The sequence below is a fragment of the Xyrauchen texanus genome, chromosome 24 (genome assembly GCF_025860055.1).
Source record: "Xyrauchen texanus isolate HMW12.3.18 chromosome 24, RBS_HiC_50CHRs, whole genome shotgun sequence".
Lineage (NCBI taxonomy): Eukaryota > Metazoa > Chordata > Actinopteri > Cypriniformes > Catostomidae > Xyrauchen > Xyrauchen texanus.
In genome coordinates this window covers 33,436,446-33,461,917 of record NC_068299.1, presented here as the reverse complement: position 1 = coordinate 33,461,917, position 25,472 = coordinate 33,436,446, and the positions used below count along the sequence as shown (strand labels likewise).

General features: G+C 40.6%; 1 protein-coding gene across 6 annotated transcripts in view; it reads right to left on the bottom strand.

Annotated features, from left to right (window-relative positions):
• Positions 1-680: 680 nt before the first annotated feature.
• LOC127618219 (protein quaking) overlaps positions 681-25,472 on the bottom strand; it is a 152,989-nt gene continuing 128,197 nt past the window's right edge. The window contains exons 5-8 of one of the 6 annotated variants that reach the window (XR_007967417.1): positions 25,308-25,395; positions 15,727-16,026; positions 9,287-11,973; positions 681-4,284 (exon numbers count right to left, since the gene is read on the bottom strand). Coding sequence is in view for 5 of the 6 variants with exons in the window: in XM_052090554.1 (XP_051946514.1) it covers positions 11,870-11,973; positions 15,727-16,026; positions 25,308-25,395 (492 nt within the window). In the remaining variant the exon portion in view is untranslated. The other 5 variants (XM_052090555.1, XM_052090557.1, XM_052090554.1 and 2 more) reach the window with 5 other exon arrangements.

Here is a 25,472-nt window from a genome sequence, read left to right as displayed (position 1 = left end):
TGGTCACAGGTGTGCATTTATCAGCATTTAACAATGACTTTGAACGGGGTTCATCCAATCACAATTTAGATTACGTCTTTTATGGTTGTTACTGAACAAGTCCAGTGAAAATACTAAAAACTACTATCACGCTTCCTATAGTGTGTTGAATAATATGATTATATCTCACAGTGCCAGAGTCTATAAAATCAATGAAAGTGCTCATCTGGCAATACTGGCCACTGTAAAACCCAATAATATCGTAGTCTATTCTGTTGAGGTGGTATTGATGCTTTATTGATTTCCCTGGTCAAGGTCACAAACAAAGAGCATGAATCATCTCTTCTTCTGAGTACACTTCATTGATTGATTGTCTATTAGGAAAAGCGTTAAATATCCCTTGCATTAAGGTAGCTTTGAGACTATAGACATCGCCAGCATGTGCATGACTTATTAATGCCAAAATGAAATGGAGCTCTACCAATTCTGAAAGTGCTTTCTTGACACAGATCATAGGTGATTCATAGCACCAGTCTCCAGCCACAGAAACTCCACCAAGGACCTTATTCACTCAGATCAGCACATTATCACTAAGAAAAATCGGTGTCAGATAACGATATGCAATATTACCGTTTTATGATAAAGAAAATTATTCATCGAAAATATATGAAACTGTCAGAAACAACACTTCTTTTCATATACTGAGTCAGGATACAGAGACAAGGCATTTAATGTTGTTTATTACATATAAAATAAGATAGAAAAATACATTATAAACTTGTAACAATGGCTGTTAAAACAGACATGTCTTTTCATAGGCAATACTTAGGCAGGGAACTCACGTGTTTGGGGCTGAAAGATGCCATGTCTTGACACATATCCACATGTATGACAAACAACATTCAAATGATCAAAATTCATTCTTAAAGGTAAAGTGTGTCATTTTTATTCACTAATGTTCAAATACGTTCTGCTATCCCAGTTTAAGATGTTTTGGTAGCACTCTTAAAACACGCCTCTGTTAATTTGAGCATGTCAACTTTTTGTTTGTTTGACCGAATAATGGCAGACGGGGGCTCCAGGTGGATTTGTATACATAGCATATACCTTTGTTCAAAAAGTTTATTTTGGATCTATTCTCTTAATAGTCCATTTTCTGTACTCTTAAATGACAAAAACATTGTTTCCAATATATAGAACATCCTCAACACTTTGAATCTTGATACTGTTATGATTCTACAGTACCATAAAAGACAAAATAAGGCGGAAAATGCAAACACAACAGGTAGACATGTTCAATGAGACTCCCCTCAAGACTTCAGAGGCCTTTCTGTTTCATAGTACACATTACAGAGACACACACACATTACAATGGTATAATGCAGCCCAGCTCAGGCAGTACACACAGCTTATCCTCTGTTAATAGTGATGCTAATGTACCTGTATTACCATAGTTATGTGTTACCAAATATCCACTGTTGGAAATTTGGACAGTTCTATATTTTCCCACACCGATATTACAATGCACTGAACTTCATCAAAGTGCAAAATTCATCATAATAATCATTCTTCAAATACTGTGATCAATTTTGAAGGATGAGTCAAGGTTGAAGGCATTAAATCAGCGTTGACTTCCCGAGTCTGTCAATAATTGTGTGGTACAGAAGGTCGTGAATTGGATCATCATGTAAATCTGGGATGAAGCTTTGAATGTCACAGCCAAAACAGGAAGGATGTTACAGGATAAGATGGTGGTGTTGTTGGTTACACTACCAGTCAAACATTTGGACACATCTAATTATGCTTTACTATTTACTAGAATAACATTCATATTTTACCTATTAGAATAACAGTTAAGTCACTATAGCTATTGAGTAACACAAAAGGAAGTACAGGAATAAAGTAACCAAAAAAGTGTTAAGTAAAACTATATTTTAGCTTTTTAAAGCACCCTTTGTCTAGATTCCAGCTTTTTAAACAGGAGCTCCCATGCATTAATCCATCCATTTCAAAAGGTATAAATGGTTGCGTATTCAACTTTGGGCAATTTAAATGTTTTCTTAAAATGAATTTTTTTTTTTAAATAATTTTTTGCCATATGAAGGACTAGATTGGGAACTTTATAACCAGGCCTTCATCGCTTATTTTTCGTACTTTTCAATGCCTTGTGTGTAGAAATCTTTAGTCTTGTCCCAGACCCAGACTTTCAATGTTAAACTATGGAAATATCTGATCAAATAGAAATGTTTATAAATATTATAATCTCAACAAAGAGTGGAATAAACATAAATTATGTCTATATTAATAGAGTGAAACCTAAAGATTTCAAAATCATCAGATTTCTACAATTTGTTCCATCCAATTAAGTGGTTAGTGACATTTCCTCACTTGTGGTAAATGTGTTATTGTAACACTGATAGCGGAGGTTTTTTGTGTGTCCCTTGATTTATTGTCCACCCTGTAATGTCACGATACTGTAACACTGAACAAGAATGAACGTTAACAAGATTTTTGTAAACTGATTTTCACTTTCTGCATTCTACGTTTTGCCGCAGTTTCCTGGTGAAATTCAAACTATAGGAGGGACAACAACTGTGTGTTTTATTCACTTTCACACAAATCACAACTACAACAGTTGATTATGACTTTATAAACACTTATTTTTTGCACTATTTCTCACACACTGCTATGTTATTACACAAAAACATTTGTACTCGTTTGAAAAATGACACATTTTAACGCTTGTATTATACACTCACCTACATTTACATACTTATTCAGACGTGATTAGCTTGCGAGGTTGCTCATCTGATAGTTGAGTGTTGTTCTTTGGACTCGGAAGACGGAGGCTCGAGCTGATGTGGTTGCTTCAAAAAATGGGTTTTTCATGTCACATTTGCTTTTGAACGCATACTTGAATTGCAATATGAATTTCGGAATGCAACAAATTTAAGCTTGCTTTGCTAGAAGTGTTGATGTCTGACATAGAGTATTTTCCAGGCCTTAAACTCGATGTGGGTCGGCTGAATGCCGAATAAAAAAAAACTTGTTAGAGTGTGAAAAATGTTTTAATGATTCATGCACTGGTTCAGTGTACAAAATATTTGTCTACAAAACCAATTGTAAGCATTTAAGTATACGTCTTCAGTTAAGAGATCACGAGAAACAAAGTCAGTCAAATGCATCTAAACTTATGACTGGTAGTGTTTTTCAAAGGAAAGCTGTGTGTCCTGATCCGGTCTGCTCATTCGCCAATAAAGATGACATTCAAAATAAAAATGAACCATGAGAAACCATGATAAGGCACTTTTATATTTCCCTATCAACCCCTTCCATACAACGAGAGGGTTGTTTTGGTCATCCATGTCTACATCCAATTAAAGAAAACTGGATTGTTTTCACTTCATAAAGGGATCAATATTACTTTTTTTTGTTCTCTTCACAATATTTGTCAGTATAAAATCTTGAGATGTAAAAATATATGTTCTCTGGAGAATAATAAAAGTTTCTGTACATGTGTTCTCTTTTTCCGTTCTTTGAACATTTTATCTACAAATTACATACATTTGTACAGCAGATAGGCAAGCATGGCTTATACATCCTCAAAGAGCCTCGATCACTGAAAAGTGTCCGATTGTTCCGGAAGGGAAATGCTTTCGTATGAATTCTGAAAAGACACTTCTTCTTACATATTGGATTGAAACAGCATTAACTCACGTTGCCACACTGGATTCACTTCTATAATCGGACAGGATATTGAACTGCAGACATATTTGCCGGTTCACAGGGTTGCCATGATGCGATACAGAGGTGCATGCACCATCCACACCATCATGCATTACATTCAGAGACAGATTCATTACCGTAACAGGAGGATCACTTCAGTGGAGTTGGAGTGCGATGGAGGGCTGTTGACGTCCATGTTCCTCCACTTTAAGAAGGGCCTGTGTAGTCTATGATGTAGCTTTTATGCAGTGAACTAGGATTTGTTGAAGGTCTAGCTTTGATTTCGAGGGTGCGGGGCGAATCATTATTGCTTATTGCTTAAAAAGAGTGCAGATCTACAGTGGCAGGACCGTTGGCCCCCTCTGAGAAGTTAGTGGCGGCCATCTGCCGCATGTATCCAACACGTGAGGTTTAGGGAACCTGTAAATCCACTGCATTTGACAAGAGAAGGCTCTGAGATACTCTTTTTTTCTGTCATTCATTCATGTTTTGGGCAGAGGTGTGATCTGCAGGCAGGTAATGAGCAGGGTGTCATTGGGTGAAGAGGTCAGAAGGTCAGGGGTTAGTTGCCAGTGGTGGCTGGGTGGGTTAGAAAGACAAACGAACAGAAAAGGGAAACAAGGACAGGAGGGAAACAAAAGAGGGAGGAAAGGAAAACAAGATAGAGAGGAGATTAGTTTCAGCTAGAGAAAGCTTGATGACAATATGACAAGTATTTATAAACTGATCACAATTAAGCTCTAAATTCAGTCAAGTCTCCACAAGCACCCATCTCGCACAATACAGTTTCGGTGATGTTTTGCTAGACGCGAAAGGTGAAAATCGGTTGATCTTGCATGGTTAAACATACTTGGGTGCGCTCTTGCGTTGCTGTGGGCGGTAGAGTTACCTTAAGATGCTTGCACTATTAAATGGGATATGTTGTATTTCAGGTAGCTACCTATCAACATATGGACTTTAAAGCTGAAGTGCATAATTTATTTGATGTTGAAATACACCTATTTTTTTTATCCCAACTTAAAATGCAGAGACAACTATAAATAAGCCATTTGTAGGTTGATTTCCCTAAAATGGGTGTCGTGCTATCAAACATTGTTCTGTTTGTATGAGTATCCCAACCAGTAAGACATGGCAACATTGGCTTAACCGACTGCATTTGGGGCGAACTATCTCTTTGTATTGCCAATGGCAGAAGTGGGGAAACCTGTTTGAAAACAGGCATTATTTTTGCAGTTTCATTTGAAATTACACACTTCAGCATTAGGTAACTTGCTCAGCAACCGTGACTAAAAACTGTTCAGGAAAATGTTTTTCTTAATTTTTTCGGAACATAACCAAAAACGAGAACAAATTCTGTTTTATTTGTTCTGGAATGAAAACTTTATTTTCAAAAGCTAAGAAAAGCTACTATTTCTTCTTTGGATTAAGCGAAATGAAAGATGTTTTGTTTTTAGTCCCTGGTCAGCAGGACTCTCTTCAAACTTATTCCACCATAACAGTAGTTATGGAAACTGGCTGTAGAAGAAAAGCTTGCGGTAATGACCACTACAGCGCCCCTTGTGGCAACCCTTTGAACGCATACTTGAATTGCTATATGAATTGCGGTCTGACACGTTTTGGAACGCAACAAAGTTAAGCTTGCGTTGCTAGAAGTGTTGAAGTCTGACATAGAGTATTTTCCAGGCCTAAAACTCTGAATGCAATTCAGTAAAATCAAGAGTTCAAGGCATGATTTTTCACAAAGCATTACGGAAAGACTATCCTGACATGTCACATGTTAAGGAAGAAATCAAAAGAGAAAACACTCTGAAATTACAAAGGAATCCAAATGTGGAAAATGTGTCCAGTGGTTAGTAGCAGCGAATGGACAGACTGAAGGTGTGGTCACACTACACTTTAAGTGTGCAATTTTTATTCACTTTAACAGCAATTCAAGTTCCAAGAGGTCCAGTCACTAAATTTTCCAAGGAAAGGTCTGAACAATCAAATGTGCCAAAATAATTGGTTTCAGGAGCCAGTGGCTGTGAAATGAAATAAGTTATGTGCAGTTCAGAAAATTAACTTTCAAGTTGGCAGCCATAAAACTTTGTAAAGGTAAGAAATGATGAATCCTAAATAGTCTCTCCAAGACAGCTGATTTGTCCAGTACAGAATTGCAAATAATTCAATTCACCAATTTTGGGTTTAAATTAGCAAAACTGCTAATTGGTGACCTCTGCTCTATAGGGCTTATGCATTTAAAAAATGATATTCTTATATTTCCGTCAGAATTCATAAAATTTGAACTTTGATACTCAGATAAAGACGCAACTTTAAGCTTACACTGTCCACCACTCATGCGTATGAATTGACGTGAATGGAACACAAAGAGTAGCGTGACCACACCATGCTTCAAGCTGGTAGCAATGATGAAGATGGAAGATAACTGTTTTGTTAAAAATTGAGGCAATTAGTCCGCATCGAGAGGCGAAATAATTTAGGGCCAAAACAACTGCAGGTCATTTTTTAATCCGTACATTTTTTATTGCCTTTTCAAATTCTTTTCTTCTATTTACAACAACATATAAATCTTGGCCTTATTGTACAAAGTGACACTACAAGGTATTTCTAGCATAGAACAGCCATGGAAATTCAAGCTGTGGGAATTGTAGCCATTGCCATCAGCATTGCAGACTACTGACAAATCACAGGACACATAATATAAAATGCCTTTGCATAAAAACATTGAAAAAGTCCTGTCATCCATATATAAAGGCCTAACATATATCCAAAAATATAGGTAATTCTCTAATGTGGTGCTATAAAGCTGCTATGATGCATATTTTTCTTTCCTACAAATAGCCCTCTAATACCATTGCTATCTCTTCCAAAATACAAGTAAAATCTGACATTTCATATACATTCCTGCTTTATATATTTTTTGATATACATTTTGATATATATTTCAAAAGCCACAAGTAAATACTATTTTCTGTTCAACAACAAAATTATAAAAAAGAAGCTTAGAGTAAAACATAAAAATGTATCAAGTGGAATTCTTCTTAAATGCATTTATACTCAGCCACTCAGCAGTGGTGAAGCATAAGACTACAGGAACTTGACAGATTCATTCCAGTTTTATGGTCTGAGGTTTGATGGAGGTTTCACTTTTTCAACATGTCTACTCTCACGAGCAGAGTCGAGGAGATGATTTATCTGATGGATTATTCAGTGCAAAATAAAAGACTTGTGTCACATATAATCTCTGTTTGAAATTAGGCAAAAATCGACAGATGGAAATAATAATTAAAAAAATAATAAAAAAAGTAAACAGATTAAATAAAAAAGTGATTCATCTGGTCCAGTACAAATGCACAGACTGGTGTTCTGGAAGCTCTGTGCAAATGGATTTTCACAATTTTCTACAAAGCAGTAGTTGTATTACATAAAACATGTATATAGCACAAAAAGGATATTAAAAAAAAATAACATTGAAATAGGAAGCCAATAATCTAAGTATCTGATCTGCTTGATATCCAAAGTCTTTTGCCAGCTTAAGTGAACCAAATTTAAGATGGCACCAAACAGAACCCATTAACCACACACACACACACACACACACACACACACACACACACACACACACACACACACACACACACACACACACACACACACACACGTTGTGTTTCCATGTTTTATGGGGACTTTCCATAGACATAATGGTTTTTATACTGTACAAACTTTATATTCTATCCCCTAAACCTAACCCTACCCCTAAACCTAAACCTCACAGAAAACTTTCTGCATTTTTACATTTTCAAAAAACATAATTTAGTATGATTTATAAGCTGTTTTCCTCATGGGGACCGACAAAATGTCCCCACAAGGTCAAAAATTTCGGGTTTTACTATCCTTATGGGGACATTTGGTCCCCACAAAGTGATAAATACACGCTCACACACACACACACACTCACACACACACACACACACACACACACACACACACACACACACACACACACACACACACACACACACACACACACACACACACACACGTTGTGTTTCACATGTTGTGTTTCCATGTTTTATGGGGACTTTCAATAGACATAATGGTTTTTATACTGTACAAACTTTATATTCTATCCCCTAAACCTAACCCTACCCCTAAACCTAACCCTCACAGAAAACTTTCTGCATTTTTACATTTTCAAAAAACATAATTTAGTATGATTTATAAGCTGTTTTCCTCATGGGGACCGACAAAATGTCCCCACAAGGTCAAAAATTTCGGGTTTTACTATCCTTATGGGGACATTCGGTCCCCACAAAGTGATAAATACACGCTCACACACACACACACACACACACACACACACACACACACACACACACACACTCTATCCTTATGAGGACTCTCCATAGACATAATGATTTTTATACTGTACAAACTACAGATTCTGTCCCCTAACCCTGACAATAAAACATTGTTTAGTATGATTTTTTAAGAGATTTAAATTATGGGGACACTAGAAATGTCCTCATAAACCACATTTATAGCATAATACCCTTGTAATTGCTAGTTTGTAACCTAAAAACATTCCTCATAAAACAATTAAACCTGCCCACACACATGCATGCACGCACGCACGCACACACACACAGTATGTGAACTGAGAAATGTAATTGTCTGTAATGTACTTTGGAAATATTACAAAGTAACAGATTTCGATTTTGTTTCATAGTGATGAATATTGCAGGTTGAGTAACATGCACATTTTGTTTGTCAAATCATTACTCACACCATTATTAACTTACATTTACTCTTTTAAACATGTATGCAAACCATGTAATTGTAAATGTATTGGTGTACTTTTAGTTATTATGATGTAGATTTTGTATTATCTACAAATATAAAAATATTAGCCTATTTTTTAATTGTCAAATTTCTAACTCATTTTTTTTAAAGGTTATTGGGCAGCAAAAGAATAGTGTTAAAGACATAAATTAGCTTAGGTTTCAGGCTTTTAGATCACAATTACGATCCATGCAAAGAGATGAATAAAAAAAATCTGAATTAGGACTGTAAATATTACAATGACCTCATCGATGTTGGATAGACTGACTGGTGAACTTTCTATTAATGTAAGTCAAGTATAAAGTTTACAAAACCCCCAAATAGATAGCATGCCTATAAGCTGAAATGACCTACAAATCAAACTTTTAATGGAGTCTGTATGTTAGAGGCTGGCATTTAAAGGGAATATATATACAGTATACATTGCAATTTGACAGTGACTCAGAACTGAAAAGAGTATAATGGGAACTCAAATTAAGCCCATGTTTGCAGAAATACTTCCATTATTTGTCACTAACATCAAGCTGAAGTCAAAACAATGAAATGATGTCAACCACTCCACCCACGCAGAAAAGATCATGTGTGTGTGTGCACAGTAGATTTTAAAACAAACACACTCTACATCTTAAATGGCACAGATGGCTGAGTCACATGCTCATACTGCACACATTACACAACAGATCAGAACCAACAGTGAGTTGCTACTGGTAATGAATAGAAGCACATGGACTAAACTAACCTCTGTCTGCGGTCACTACCCTTTGGTAAGGATGGACGCGCATTTCGTGTCTTCGAATCTTAGTTGCCACTGCACCTGCTTGGATTGCAATAACATCACCAGAAAACACAGATCATCAGATCAATCAAACCTCACAGTTTCTATCAGATGAATCAGACAGGTTTCAAATAATTGATTGGTATGACCAAATATGTTTGACAAGCACAATTCATTCAAATTATACAAGTTAAGGCACAAATAATACTTTTTTCCCCATATGCAAATCTATCAAGTACAAAATTCACATAGTTTCATTTATCCTCAGTCGATCTGTGGGTTTTTGCGTAGCTTGGATACAGTATGACATACATTAGTGATGAGCACACAGGAGTACACACCCTCACTAGGGAGCTTTACTAGTCACATAATCTTGCTCTGGAGCGAGTGAAGAATGAATATATATAATACTATAAATATAATACTGTTAAACTCACTCTCTAAGCTTGGGCACAGAGAGGAAAACATTTAGGCACATTTGCTGTAGTACAACATAAAATGGAGAATAGAAATGTACGACATGAATTAAGTGATTAGTAAAGCAGGACAAAGTTTGATCTTTCAATTCCATCCTAAAACCTAGCAGTCAGCGGGACATTCCAGGGGAAATGCATGAGTATGGTGGCATACAGTATGTATGGCATTACAAGTACAGCCACTTTGGGCTCTGGGAATAGCCAGTGTAAACGAACAGGAGTGTGTGTGGCTGACTGCTAGGCCCAGATTCATGCTTCTCAACCAACAATATTCGAAACCAACAAAGAAGCTGTGAAATGAAAGCTCATGTGCGTGTTAACACTCAGATGGGATGAGGGGCGCAGTGAGGCTCCGCATTTAGCCTTTCGTGGGGAAAGCCACACCTGAAGGATAAAGGAAGGGAATGGGACATTAGTCCTCGCGGAAGCAACACACACCAAAAAATCAGACGTTTCGCCAAAGCACGATCTAGGACAGTCCATGAGACAATATGGCACTAAAAGTGTGAATCTCACAGAAACATGTTCGGGTCTTATTTTACCACAAAATTGAATGGAAAAAAAAGGAAAAAAATTCTAGTTTTTGCAAAAAGAAAATTAAGGCTATTTTTGCAGTCATTTAGATTGTTATTTTGTTATTACTGGACACTGTGAAACATGTCCACACACTAAAACGGGCAACTTCCAACAAGTTCAATTGCTGCAATAAAATTGTAAGTAAAATTAAAGTGGAGCCCAAGTTTCAACATCCAGTGTTAAATCCATTACGCTTTTTCAACCACTTTAAATTTCATTTCTGATGATGAAAGTCTATTTGAAATAATATAAATTATTGAGACAAGTTAAATGGACAGGAACAAATATGTTATTATGGTTTAATTTAGTTTTAAACACCATGCCAGCTTCTATGGCTATTTTCATGACAAAATCCAGGTTAAAAATAAAAAGATTTTTAAGATAATTATAAAAATAATGTTATTATTTACTATTTATTTTGTTTATAATAAAGTCAGTTTGAATAAGTTTTAGAGTTTTTATTATTTTATAAAATAATATTTATTCTCTGCGATGGACTGGCGACCTGTCCAGGGTGTCCCCCGCCTTTCGCCCAATGTTAGCTGGGATAGGCTCCAGCCCCCCGCGACCCTGTACACAGGATAAGCGGTTGACGATGGATGGATGGATGGATGAATATTTATTCTGGACTTAAAAACAGTTTCAAGGGAATGTCTGCAGAATAATTGTTTTTTTTTGTTTTTATAATGAAAAACAGTGTAATGCGACCACATGTTTTACTTTAGAAAAACATTTAAAATACTATTATTTAAAGACGTGTAGATCAAATGATATATTACTATTTATTTTTGTAATTACAGTAAAGATAACTTTGGGGGTAAATATTTGTATCTGTCATAAAATGATTCGAAATTAAAATTATTTCCCTTAAAAATGTTCTTTCAATTTTGAGGGTAAAATATGAACATGACCTAAACATCTTCTTAACAGACTTTCTGAGGTTCATTCCTAAATAGAAAGGTTTCTTTAAGCTGACAGTCCATTCACTGTGTGACTGTAAATGTGACTATATCCCTTTAGAATTTACAGCCATAATGCGCCATCATAGTGCATTAAAACTGTCCTAAAATTGCTCGGTGAAGAGCCTGGCTTTCAATATATAACCTCTTCTCCAATAGTCCCCTCTCAAAATGTAAGTAGCCTCCATTTGACCCTCACTGTCCCCTCACCATCCTCATGCTGCCCCTCCTAATGCCCCTCACCCTGATGCAGCCTGCTCAGACTGAGGGATGGGGTCATTCAGAAAGGCTTGTGCAGCAGTTTTGGGGCTCAGTGCTTTGTCTCCCTCATCATTATACACACAACAAACTAAAACAACACATTGATAAAAACAAAAGTACAAAAACCAAAAAGGAAATAAACATCATATGAGGGAGAAAAAAACAGAGTGAAAGAGGCTGGGGAGTCCAGCCAGTCCGATATGAGAGAGAAGGTAACATGGGAAAGGGTGTGTCTGAGATGTGAGGGAGGGGCTTGTTAAAGAGGAGGGGACACTTTAAAACGGAGGCCGACCGGTTGGCTCTCCACGCTGGACTGTGATGGGAATGTGACAGGTCTGAAAGCCCAGGTAGAGGGGCAGCTCTTCGGCCTTTGTGGATGCTGTACAGGTCACACAAGAGAGAAGACAGGGTGAAAAACTCCCCTCAACTTTCCCATACCCCCAAAAACCCTTCCTCCTCCAATGGGGTGTTCACACATACAGCAATTTTATTGTTGGTGGATGAAGAGTGACTGCATTGTTGGTCATAGTGGGTTTCCTACTACTGTGTGTCTAAATGTTATTGGTGGCTTTTGAAAAAGCAAACATACGATTTTACATATGATGCATGAATCAAACAAACTCAGAATAAGGACAATTGACCCTTCACTAAGCTCCACCCCCCCTTGGTTACCGTTACTCGCTCTGACAAGCTCTGCAGAACTCCCCATTGGAATGAATGTGAGATTGCCGTGAACGACGTGGTTTTTGTCAAAATAACGAAATGGATACTATTTTTATGTGGGCTGGAATGAAGATTGACATTGAAGGCATATTTATCTGAAGTTTTTTGAAAAAGAAATTGCAATCTATTACATTAGTGTAAGTGAACTGAGCTGTTTATAACATCTCATAACACACTAATTTTTGATGCTGTGAACCGTTTATATACTATCACTTTTATTACGCCTTAAATCAATACATGAATTAAATAACGTTCAGCTTTAAATTATCTTAGAGCAAATGTAGGTGTCGTTTCAGATGTTATATGTTCATTTGGGAATGAGGGGTGACACAGTTTTATCCATAACATGCTATTCTTCAGATTTATTTAAAGATCATTTAAAAAAAAGAAAGAAAAACACTGCGTGTATCCTCTCTGGGTAAGTTGTGTCCTTTAAGTGCGATTCTTTTTGTATTATTTAAAAAAAAAATTGGCACTTAAAGGTAGTCAAACACACATTACTTCCATAGGCTCTCATTGGAAAATAGCAAACACATGTCATTGTAATGGCAGCAGGGCAACAGCTGCTAAGACAGGATTTGTCAGAAGCGCTTTTAAGGCGGGGCTTAGCGAATTGTGAATTCTTGACATGGTTTTCCATGCATAATTAACTTTTATTATATTCCTATGTACAGATGTCTCGCCCCAAACTAATGCCTTTGGTTGAGCCAACTGGGCTGTGTCCGGCTGGCTTGGATGCTCAAACAAACAGAGCAATGATGTCAGGCAAAACCACAGAACCACAGTCAGTGGTTTATCACAACTTTAAAAGTTTCATTTCAGTTGGTGTAAAACAACAATTCATCTTTTGAAAATGTCACTTTAGTCTGACTGAAATCGTACCAATACGTTTTGTGCAATGTCTGACTAACAGGCCGCGAAAACGCGATTGTAGCTTGGTTTTGTTCTGCATGTATACATGTTACTCAGTCTACAGCTAGCCCCAGTGTTGTGCACATGCTCCGAAAAACAGAGGTGACAAGTATTATCCTCACTTTTACTGTCACTTTTTCCACTGACATCCTTCCTTCAAATATTCGATTACACATTGTGTTGTGTATACTTGGATAGACAGATGAATACTGTAGTTCGACTAATCCACCACAGCTCAATAATAACTGAGCTACAGTGTGTGCACTGTGTGTTTACACATTTTGGGGAACCAACATGTGAATAGTTGTATGTGTATGTGCAAATCGCTGTATGTGTGAACGACCCTCTAGGGTGCTTCACTCCACCCCTGAAACATCCACCCACAGTAAATGTCACGCTGATGCAGTCCTATAAGGACCCTGAAGTGAACCAGCTTGCTTGAGACTAGCTCAATGAATTTGCTTATTGGACAACAGCTAAGCCCTTCTTTATGGACTCTAATTGGACACGCTGCTCTTGGCATTGGGATGGCCCCTCTGTTGCAGCTCAACTTAACACCGTGCCTTTGGGAGAAGCTAGTGTTAAACTGGCAGAATGCTGTTGCTAACATGATATTCATAATCGGCTTTTTCAAGTGCTTTAATGAAGCCATACAGCTTGTGTGGAGTGGAAAGGATAGGGCTTCTGAGAGCGAGAGAGCACTCTCATTACTCACATAAAGCCAGTAGAGCATTTAAAAGCCTTAAAATGCAAACATTTCTTAGTTTTTTTTGTCACGTTTTTTTTGTGTGTGTGTATTTTACGGCGCTAAATGGATTAAGTGGAAAGGGCTATTTGATTTTTATATAATTGCCTTTTATTTCCGTGTATGACAGTTGAGGCGGCTGGTGGCAGTGACCCAAACAAGGGAAAGGAGAAGCTTTCCACTAGTGTAGGAGGGCAGGATCAGGCCTGTATGTGTGGGTATAAAGGTCCATTTAAAGAAATAGTCTGACCCTAAAATGTTATGTATTTATCCTCCTGTCATTCCAAATCCATATGACCAACCTGGTCTCATAGAATCATGTTACAATACCTACATTTTTGCAAAAAATATTTTTATGTGGCTCATTGTATGTATTATGGAAGTCTCATGATGAAATGAACACTAAATTTGCTACATGTAACCAACTACATTTACAAGCCTGTTATTGTGTAATCAAATTACGCGGTAGCTCAACTTATTGTGTTGCACTTGCAATGCAAATGTTCAGGAAATAAGTCCAGATGAGCATGTGAGTCGACACGTGAGCCGAAAGTATCATAAAAGCACCACAAAAAGACATGGTTGCTTCAGCAATAGCATTTTTCATCTTACATTTACTTTTTATGACACTACCAGTTAGGTTTAAGACCAAAGTTTACTTCAATTTTGAACCCTCAGCGTCTGCATACAATCGAATGCAAGCCTGTCAAAGTAAACTCGATTTGACGGTGCGCGCATACACAGATGGTTGCCGCATGCACGCTACGACTTCTAAGACAACAGACTTTTTCTCTTTAGGAGTTTAGACCCATAAAGATGTCTTTATATTCCTTTAGACACGAGTTTTACAAATGCAGGTATCTCCTGACCTCCTAACACATGCGCTCTTGATGTGCAAATCCACTGCTGTGGTTTAGTGGTGCTTACCTCTTTTTCTAGCATTTCTTTGTGACAACAATATCTCAAATGTGAGCGTTGCCAACTTGTGGACCCACTAATTTGTGTAAATAATTCCAGGCGCATGCACGCGCAGTTAGAAAAATCGGGCTGCGAGTGTTCAGTGCTCGAGTACTCTGCTCATGACGAAATTGACACGCACCGATGTATACTTTGGAATTAAGGTTCAAGGTTTAGGGTAGGGCAGTACATTTTGATTTAAAACTCGACAGAGCATTAACCTTAAAAAACGCATCTGTTTGGGAGAAAATTAACTCACTTTTAGTGCCACATAGTGGAAATTCCATTGTCAGAATTTCAGCGGTACGTGTAAGTAGCCACATAATATAATTTCTGCAATAATATTGCCACAGTGATGTTATTTTCATGAGATCAGGCTGCATATGACTTTCAATCTTCTGTGGAACAAAAATGGAGAATCTTTGCAGTTTTCCATAAAATGAAAGAGCATGTGGGCTAAAGTTTGGTTTGTTCTTCCCACAAAGCTATCAAATGGCTTGAGAAGACTTGGAATGACACTTGGTGCACATTTTTGGAGGTTGACATCCCCACACATTGTATTGCAAAGAGCTGCATGAACATTTGCTAAACCTCTCCTTTGTGTTTCAAGGAAGAAAGGGTTTAGAACAGCATGAGTTTGAATACATGATGACAAATTTTCATTTTGAGGTGACCTTTAAAAGGGATGGTGTAGGATCAGGGTAGGCATGGGGGTCCACTGCCCATGCTGAAGGATGTTCTGGTGGAGGTGGTGTGCTCGATCACAGGTACTCTGGCAGGTGCAGCAATGCTTACCTAACACCCCGCTGGAGTCGACTGGATACTCCAGAATGGAGGTGGCAGGGGCCAGTGTGTAGGGGTACTCGTAGGGTGTTGCGTAAATCAGGCCTGACTCCGGACCAGGCTGCATCAGTGTGGCGGTAGTGGGGTGGGCCGAGCCATTGGGCATGATGGTCTGGATCTGGCGGATGAGGGGCATGATGGTAGGCCCAGCAGGTGTGGGCGTGCGCAAGGCCGTGGGCGGCAGACCGGGTGCTGGGCCAGTGAGGATCCGGGGCACCTGGGCGCTTGCTGCAAGAGAGAAGGCAAGGGCAGCTGCAGTGAGCAGAAAAATGCGAGGGTAGGGGTGAATGAAGACGGATGAGTCGGGACAAAATGACAAAACCATTAGTATTATGCACAGGAATATACTGGTCACAAAGCTTGTAAGCATTGCTAAAGCTGCTTAGATATTCATTAGTAAACAAGGTGAGGCCCTGCTGAAAAGACTCTATAAATGGTGGAAGTTTGGAGTGGGGAAACCACTCTTTGTCCAAACAATGACAGACCAGGGGAATTTTCTGGAATCTGTTTGAAAATGTTGATTTTCAAACAATTATGCAATTACGTTGCTGATGCTAGAAATTACCACAGAAATTACACCACCACCCCAACAATGTTAACTTTTACACAGTTACAAAAATAATTTTTGTCTTTTCATAAAAATGTCCTTTAAATGTAAAGATGTATTCAATTCTGCAGCAAATTCATTCATTTAGTCAATTTTACTCTAAATGGCATATAATGTTATTTGAGGAAAGTTCAAGGAATGTTTTATATATAAACATTTAATTAACCATGTATAAAACATATTAAAGATGAATCAAAATAAACCAACAACATTGTCAATTTAGTGCTAACCTTGCATGACCCTGCGGCCTTATGCGAGGACTCGCTATTTTGAATTCGCTATATGCAACGCATAATTTTAATTAATGTAAACCCATTGTATACTGTTCAGGACACTTTAAGGAGTCTTTTAAGGGGTAAAATTCAAACACCATGGCGTCGATTTCCATGAACTGCTGCTATGGGCGCAGCGCCAACAAAAGTGCCTCTGGTAAGAAAAGAGTTGTAAAGTTGTAAAGAGTAGTGTCGCTAGTTTCATTTGATATGCTATTTGAAATATTTCATTCATTTTTCGCTCTTTTGTGCGCCGATAAACATGGAGTACTCAGATGAGTGCTGTGGAGTGGCTTTCTGTTGTTCCAAAAACATGTTTGTTATTTTGAATAGCTTTTTACAGTAACAAATCTGGGGGTCATTTCGCTTCATTTTAATATGAATTTTTCTTTTTATCACTGTACAATATGGTTCTATTAATTAACATTAGTAAATGCGTTCCTAAATATACTGTGCATTTTCACATTGAGAATAAATGTATTCATGCAAAAGATGAAAATTGCTACTTTCAGAGGCTGTATATGGAGTTAGGATGAAAATAAGGTGCATTTTGAACTGTTCTGAGACCAGTGCAGACAGACAGCAGAGTGGAGGTTAAGCCATTCTCTAAATAGGGAGCAAGGCAGCATCCAATAGCTTTCCTGTAATGCCAAATGCCTTCACTCCTAAATCTGACCAAAGATTCAGTATCAGGCTGCAGATGATGTTTGGACCACTCAACATGTTTGGCAGACATGGTACAATTATAATCAGTACATAGATTCAGTATTGTATAATATAAAATGTTATTTTAATATGGTTGGCAGTGATTGGATGATGCTGTCATTACTTTTATCAGGATTATTTATTCAGCTTTATGGTAAATCAGCTGTAATGTCTGTAACATCTCAAAAACATGAATAATCAATACTCCTGGACACAAAATAAACAATATGTGGACATACATTTTTAATACATTTTCTCGGAAGGTTATGAAATCAAACTAAGTCCAGTCCATATTTCACATCATCTAATAATAGCAATAACAGAAAAATAAAACATTTTTGTGCACACTTGTTGTCTATTTGTATGGCTTTTGCACTATGTGGAAAACAAATGCCAGGTTGTGGGAATGGGTGAAAATCACTAGATAGAAACTTGTGGGAATGGGTGGGAGCAGGATGGAAAAACAGTTTGTGTAGACCTCTACGTTAAACTATAGAGCAGGGGTACTCAACTTTGGATAGCCCAGTGGCCGCATAGCAAGATCCCTTTAGCTTTCAGGGCCACACTGTTATTTTTTATTTTTAGCTAACATTTTGTCACGAACCCCGCTCCTCTGCTTCTCCCTGCATCGTCTAGCACACACACGCACACTCCCTCGACCTCACTCCCTCGCTCCGCCCCCTCAAGCTTTTCACGCTCTTTTTGCTTGCTCGAGCCCTCACGCCCACTTTGATCCTACTCGCTCACATGCTCGTAGGCAATCTCCCTTCCTCGAGTTTCTCACGCGTTTCCAATCCCCCAGAACATTATGACCACCTGCAGTCGCGTCATCTGCACTCCTGCACATTAGTTTCACCTGCACTCGTCTCATCACCTGTCATGGTGTACACCTGCACTCGCCCCTATATATATCACTACCCTTTCGTCTCACGGTTGTTGGTTATTGTATTTAGTTTCCTGTGTCTTTGCCCCCCGCTAGTCTTGTCTAGTTTTGACCTCCTCTCGTTCACCTCTTAGCTTGCCAGCTCCCCTTGTTCCCCTGTCTTTTGCTCCCTCTAGTCCCGTCTCGCTGATTCTGATTACCCCGGCTTTGACCCTACGCTTTCCACGACCTCTCTCTTTGGATTTGCCCTTTTATATTCTCCGATTCCCGGCTCGACCTCTCGCTCCCCTTGACTACTCTTCACTGGATTTGCCCCTTGATTGTACTTTTGCCTGCCTGCAATAAAACGCAGTTTGACTTACATTGTGACTGTCTCTTCTTGTGTGGGTTACAGAATAACCAACCGTTACCGAAGACAGTCACAATGCCCCGCGCTGAGGATTCGGCGCAGCTCACTAGAGCGGAGGTGCACGTCACATTTGGCGAGGAGCTACAGTTTGGAGGCAGGACCAAGCGCTCGCGGCCCAGGGGCAGCAGGTATGTCCCTTGTCTGATTTATGTCACCCTGTTTCACCTGTGTCTGCCCCTGAGCCCGTTTATGGCTCCAGTGCATTTCTGAGCGCCGTAAGCCTTCAACCCCCTGAGAGGTTTGATGGCTCTTTGGGCGCTTGCCAAGGGTTGTTTATGCAGGGCAGCGGTTGTAGAACTTTTAACCGTGACCTTAACATTATGGACCCAGCGGCCCAACTCTTGGTTTTGCGTCAGGGGAGTCAACCCTTGGAGGCTTATGTGGTTGATTTTTGTGCCCTGGCCAACCAGGTGAATTTTGATGAGGTGGCTCTGAAAGACATTTTTCAATTTGGACTGAATGAGCCAGCCTCATCATTCATGCCTGGTGGTCGCTGCTCTCTCAACCTGGCTCAGTTTATTGACCTCGCCCTACTGTACGCTGGTTCCTCGTTTACTGTGGGGGAGGCAGAAACTGAACCAGCGTTCCATACCATGGCCCCCGTCTTGAAGCCTACCACGGCCCCCGTCTCGAAGCCTACCATGGCCCCCGTCTCGAAGCCTGACACGGCCCTAGCCCCGAAGCCTGACACGGCCTTAGCCCCGAAGCCTGACACAGCCCCTGCCCCGAAGCCTGACATGGCCCCAGTCCCGAGGTCTGTCACGGCCCCAGTCCCGAAGCCTGTCACAGCCCCAGTCCCGAAGCCTGTCACGGCCCCAGTCCCGAAGCCTGTCACGGCCCCAGTCTCGAAGCCTGGCACGGCCAGCAAGTCAGCGCCCATGCCCGGCACGGCCAACAAGCCAGCGCCCATGTCTGCCACGGTCAGCGAGCCAGCGCCTGTAGCCTCGACCGCCCCAGAGCCAGCGCCTGTAGCCTCGACCGTCCCCATGGCCACGTCCCCTGTTGGCCGAAGATGTAAGAGAAGGAAGAGGGCCCCTTCTCCCCAGTCTCGTCTTGTGCTCAAGACCGCAGAGGTTCCCTCAGAGTCTTCCACAGCTCTACCGACCTCTGCTCCGCCCTCAGAGTCTTCCACGGCTCTACCGACCTCTGCTCCGCCCTCAGAGTCTTCCACGGCTCTGCCGGTTTCTGCTCCGCCCCAGAGTCTTCCACGGCTCTGCCGGGTTCTGCTCCGCCCCCAGAGTCTTCCACGGCTCTGCCGGGTTCTGCTCCGCCCCCAGAGTCTTTCACGGCTCTGCCGGGTTCTGCTCCGCCCCAGAGTCTTCCAGGGCTCTGCCGGGTTCTGCTCCGCCCCCAGAGTCTTCCACGGCTCTGACAGCCTCTGCTCGCCCCTCAGAGCCCTCGCGGCCTCCGCCTCTCGAGTCTCTCAGGGCTCCTCCTCCCCTCGAGCCTCTCAGGGCTCCGTCCCTCGAGTCTTTCATGGCTCCACCCTGCAAGCCTCTCACGGCTTCACCTCTCGAGTCTCTCAGGGCTCCTCCCCCTCTCAAGTCTCTCAGGGCTTCCCCTCTCGAGTCCCTCAGGGCTCCTCCTCCCCTCAAGCCTCTCAGGGCTTCTCCTCTCGAGTCTTCCAGGGCTCATCCTCCTCCCGAGCCTCTTGGGGCTCCATCTCTTGAGTCTTTCATGGCTCCCCCCCTCGAGCCTCTCGAGCCTTCCAGGGCCCCACCTCTAGAGCCTCTCGAGTCTTCCACGACCTTTTTCCCTGAGCCTCTCACGGCTCTACTCCCAGAGACTCCAGAGCTTCCTAGGGCTCCGCCTCTCGAGCCTCCTACGGCTCCGCCTCCCGAGCCTCCTACGGCTCCGCCTCCCGAGCCTCCCATGGCTCCACCTCCCGAGCCCCTCACGGCTCTGCTCCCAAAGACTCCAGAGCTATCTATGGCTCCGCCTCTCGGGCCTCCTACGGCTCTACCCCCTGAGACTACAGAGCCTGCCAGGTCGTCGCCTCGGGGACCTCCCATGGCGCCACCTCCATTGGCTCCACCTCCTGAGCCTTCCAGGCCTCCGCCTCTAGAGCCTCCCATGGCGCCACCGTCATTGGCTCCACCTCCAGAGCCTTTCAGGCCTTCGCCCCTAAAGCCTCCTTCGGCTCCACCTCCAGAGCCTTCCAGAACCCCACCTCCAGAGCCGCCTACAGTGCCGCCTCTGACGGCACCGCCTTTCACGGCTCTTCCCTGGCCCCTGACCCTGTCCGGTGGCCCCCTGACACTCTCCCTGTCCTGTGGCCTCTTCCCTGGCATCCTGACCCTGTTCCTGTCCGGTGGTCACCTTCCAGACCCCCGGACCCAGTCCCTGTCCTCCAGTCGCCTTCCAGACCCCCTGACCCTGTCTCTGCCCTACGGCTGCCCCCTAGATCTCCCGACCACCCGCCTGTCCGCTATGTTCCCCCTGACCTTGCCTTGAAACTGCCCATTGACCCCATGGACTGTCTCAATTCCCTCTGTGCCCCTTGGACTGCCCTCAATTTTGTTTGTGTGTTTTGTGGGTTGTCTGTTCAGGGTTTTTTTGTTTGTTGGGATCGTCCAGCACCACTTCCTCGCAACCGAGCGCGGCCGTCAGGAGCCGTCCGTTTTAGAGGGGGGAGTACTGTCACGAACCCCGCTCCTCTGCTTCTCCCCGCATCGTCTAGCACACACACGCACACTCCCTCGACCTCACTCCCTCGCTCCGCCCCCTCGAGCTTTTCATGCTCTTTTTGCTCGCTCGTGCCCTCACGCCCACTTTGCTCCTACTCGCTCACATGCTCGTAGGCAATCTCCCTTCCTCGAGTTTCTCACGTGTTTTCAATCCCCCAGAACATTATGACCACCTGCACTCGCGTCATCTGCACTCCTGCACATTAGTTTCACCTGCACTCGTCTCATCACCTGTCATGGTTTACACCTGCACTCGCCCCTATATATATCACTACCCTTTCGTCTCACGGTTGTTGGTTATTGTATTTAGTTTCCCGTGTCTTTGCCCCCCGCTAGTCTCATCTAGTTTTGACCTCCTCTCATTCACCTCTTAGCTTGCCAGCTCCCCTTGTTCCCCTGTCTTTTGCTCCCTCTAGTCCCGTCTCGCTGATTCTGATTACCCCGGCTTTGACCCTACGCTTTCCACGACCTCTCTCTTTGGATTTGTCCCTTTTATATTCTCCGATTCCCCGGCTTCGACCTCTCGCTCCCCTTGACTACTCTTCACTGGATTTGCCCCTTGATTGTACTTTTGCCTGCCTGCAATAAAACGCAGTTTGACTTACATTGGGACTGTCTCTTCTTGTGCGGGTTACACATTTACATTTTTAAGCTTTAACAAATCCGTTAAGTAAACTTTCATAAACTTTTTCCAACATACTATTTCAATATTTTATGGAAACTTAATAAACAAGAATAAAAAACTTTATATACAGATAAATAAATTAATTCTGTAATAAATTAATATAGGTTCTTAATGATATTCTGAATGAATTTTTCCCCTCAAAGATTATAGGTAGGCTTTGAAACACTTAGGGTATTTGCAATAGAAAGCAGATATGATCTGCTGTCAGAAATGATTCTGTTGTCACTGTCAACGATAATCATTAAACACTACCTAAACACACACACCAGAGACACCCTAAAAAACAATATACTAGCTCCAAAAGTGCTTCAATGAGAAATCATTCCTATCTAAGATTACTTTCTTTTAGGGTTTTGTAGAGGTTAGTAACTCAAATCACTAATAATGAAGCATTTAAGAGAAGACGTGTCAGCTTACTTCAGTTATTACTGTTCATGGCGGGCATACCTCTGTTGAGTTCTTCAAACAGCTTTATCACAGTTTGACTGTGACAGTGATGAGCAGGTGTGGAAGAGAGACTCAGAGCGCGCATGTTTGAGCATACACAAACTTTTTTAATCAACGCGCACACATTCTGACGTTGCACTCGTGTAACAAAGTAGCCTATAATCGGATTTATATTTGCGTCTTTTCAATATATTAAATATTGGCATTCGTTTGCCATTTTTTCTCCTCTATAACGTTACAAAAATTTAGTGATACTGAAAATTCCCGTCAATGCTCTAGAAAATTGACAACTTTAATTTAATAAATGTGTTCACAAAATCACACAGGCCACAAAACAGTTTTTCACTGGCAGGATTTTGAGTATCATGGCTATACAGGCTATTATGTGTTTAAGTCAGTTTAGGATATTACATTATGTGTAGCACACTTTAACAGTGTATTCACGTCACAAGTTACGCACTCTGACAAGTGCGTAAGTTAGTTAAAGTTCATTTATATATATATATATATATATATATATATATATATATATATATATATATATATATATATATATATAGTTGAAGCCAGAAGTTTATATACACGTAGATTGAAGTCATAACATTTTTTTTACAATTCTCCCCAATTTGGCATTCCCAATTACTCTAAGTCCTCGTGGTGGCGTAGTGACTCGCCTCAATTCAGGTGTCAGAGGACGAATCTCAGTTGCCTCCGTATCTGAAACCGTCAATCAACGCATCTTATCACGTGGCTTGTTGAGCAAATTAAAGAGACAGCGCTTGTGGAGGCTTCATGCTATTCTTCATGGCATCCACACACAACTCACCACACGCCCAACCGAGAGTGAGAATCACATAATAGCGACATTATTGTTTGTTTTCACTGAATGAAAAAGTATGAAACAATGGTTACATTTTGGAGAAGTTTGAAAAAAACAAAACAAAAAAAAAACATGAATTTAATAGTTTCCTAGTAATTTGGTAAGTCTTCCTATTACTGTAAGCTTTAGAGCGTTTATTTATTGATGGAAATGCAAACAGTGCATTCTAAAAAACGAAATAATTTGGTAAATAAGTTATCTAGACATTTTTTCAGCATTTTGAAGTATTCACGATGACAATATTTTAGTGCATGTTAATTATCATGGTATACCTTATTATTGAATATCAGCAAATGCCTACTGTATAGCATCACTTTGAACAAGATACCTGGATCCTCACTTAAACAGAAAGAACATGCACTTGACAACACCGCACATCTGGAAATATGCCAGGTTATAATGCTCTTCTCCATCATTTAATGATTATTTGATGAATTACTGCTGATATGATCACAAACATCTCTTAAATAAAATTCATTTTACTGCCAACTTTCATTTGGCATCAATATATTGTGCTTCATTCGCAAAAAATAAAATTTTTGTGAATGAAGTGCAATCTACAATAAGCCTAATCTACATAGAAAGGATGCGTGTTTGCACAGAAAGGAATGACAATGGCTTCATTTAAATACTCGAGACACAGCACAGTTTCAGCACTGAATGCGCCTGCTAACATAGATTATGGTTGATTAGTGAATAAGATATAGTCTATTGCGCTGAAATACCACGCACAAAAGTGGCGCCACTGTCAAGTGAATCTGTCCCATGACTTTATTATGTGAATACATTTTTTGTATACAAATTCTTTCTTTCTCTAAAAACATTATTAGTGCATTGTTAATATCATGCAGTATATATTTTCTGCATTACATTTCCATCAACAGTGTTTAAATTCAAATTGATTCATTATTTTCATGATGCATCTTTCATTTCATCTTTCAGGTCTTTGTTGAAACCCCCCTTCCCCATTTGTCAACATTTTCACCAGCAATTGTATTGACGAGAATAACACTGCGCAACACAACATATGCTGGTCGTTTCAGCAGAGAGGGAGAGGCTAATGAATTCAACCAAACTCCTTAGTAACAATATCGAACACCAGCCGTTCCACAGCACTTGAACTATTTACCAAAAGCAGCAAAGCAAAGAGGAGGCTGTCACAACATGCCTTAATTAAGAAAACATTCTTTTCACAGATAGCAGGGCTGTTCTCAATTATTTTGGTTCATTAGCAGCTCTTCAAACAAATAACTATTTGCTAAAAAGTTGCTCTTTCATAGCTCAACTGAGAGTTCATGAAATTGTCAGTTTGTTTATGTATCAACTATCAATGGTCTCAGATGTTTCTCCTGAAATTGCCAAATGAGACAAGAGCTCAGTAAATTCACATGCGCAGTTATAATCGAGCTACAGTGGGGTTTTGCGTTGTCTATTCAAGTGTACATGGCACAACATGTAATCGAATATTTGAAGAAGGGCATTAGACATGCTGGGTCAAATAAATGTTTCACGTCAATTGTGGTCTGGTTCACGTTAATAGCACAGCCCAGATAATTAGAAACGTTCATATTGAAATCACTGACTTTTGATCGCAAACCTTTGTAATTTAGCAAATCTTAGCACAGTTGTTGAGATCTCTGCTGAAACTCAACTGAGGACACATGTGAGATTACTGGGGTCTTTTTCTCAGGAGGAAACTGGAGAAGCAGGAGAACTCTCTCCATTTAATCTCATTGCTGTTTAGGAGAAACAATTCAGATATTATAGGAGATATCATTTGATCAAATTATTTGACATATGTGCTAACTCTGCATTAGATTGCTGAGACATATGTCAGAGCACTTATCAGAGAATCAGGGTTACTTGAGAGAGCAAGGCGGCGGATTTCTGAAAGCTGCGGTCACAAAGGCCTCCTGTAATAATGCCTGTGTTTGTTAGGAGAGGAGGTGGCCGCTTACGTGATTTGATATTAGCGTCTCTGTAGGTGCCGTTAAGAATGGCCAGTTCCATCAGCTGCATCTTCTTCAGACTGTCCTCCCCTTCTGCCTGTCAGTGTAAACAAACATACACAAAGAAGTCAGAAATAAGATATCAAACATTTAAATACAAGACATATACAGTAA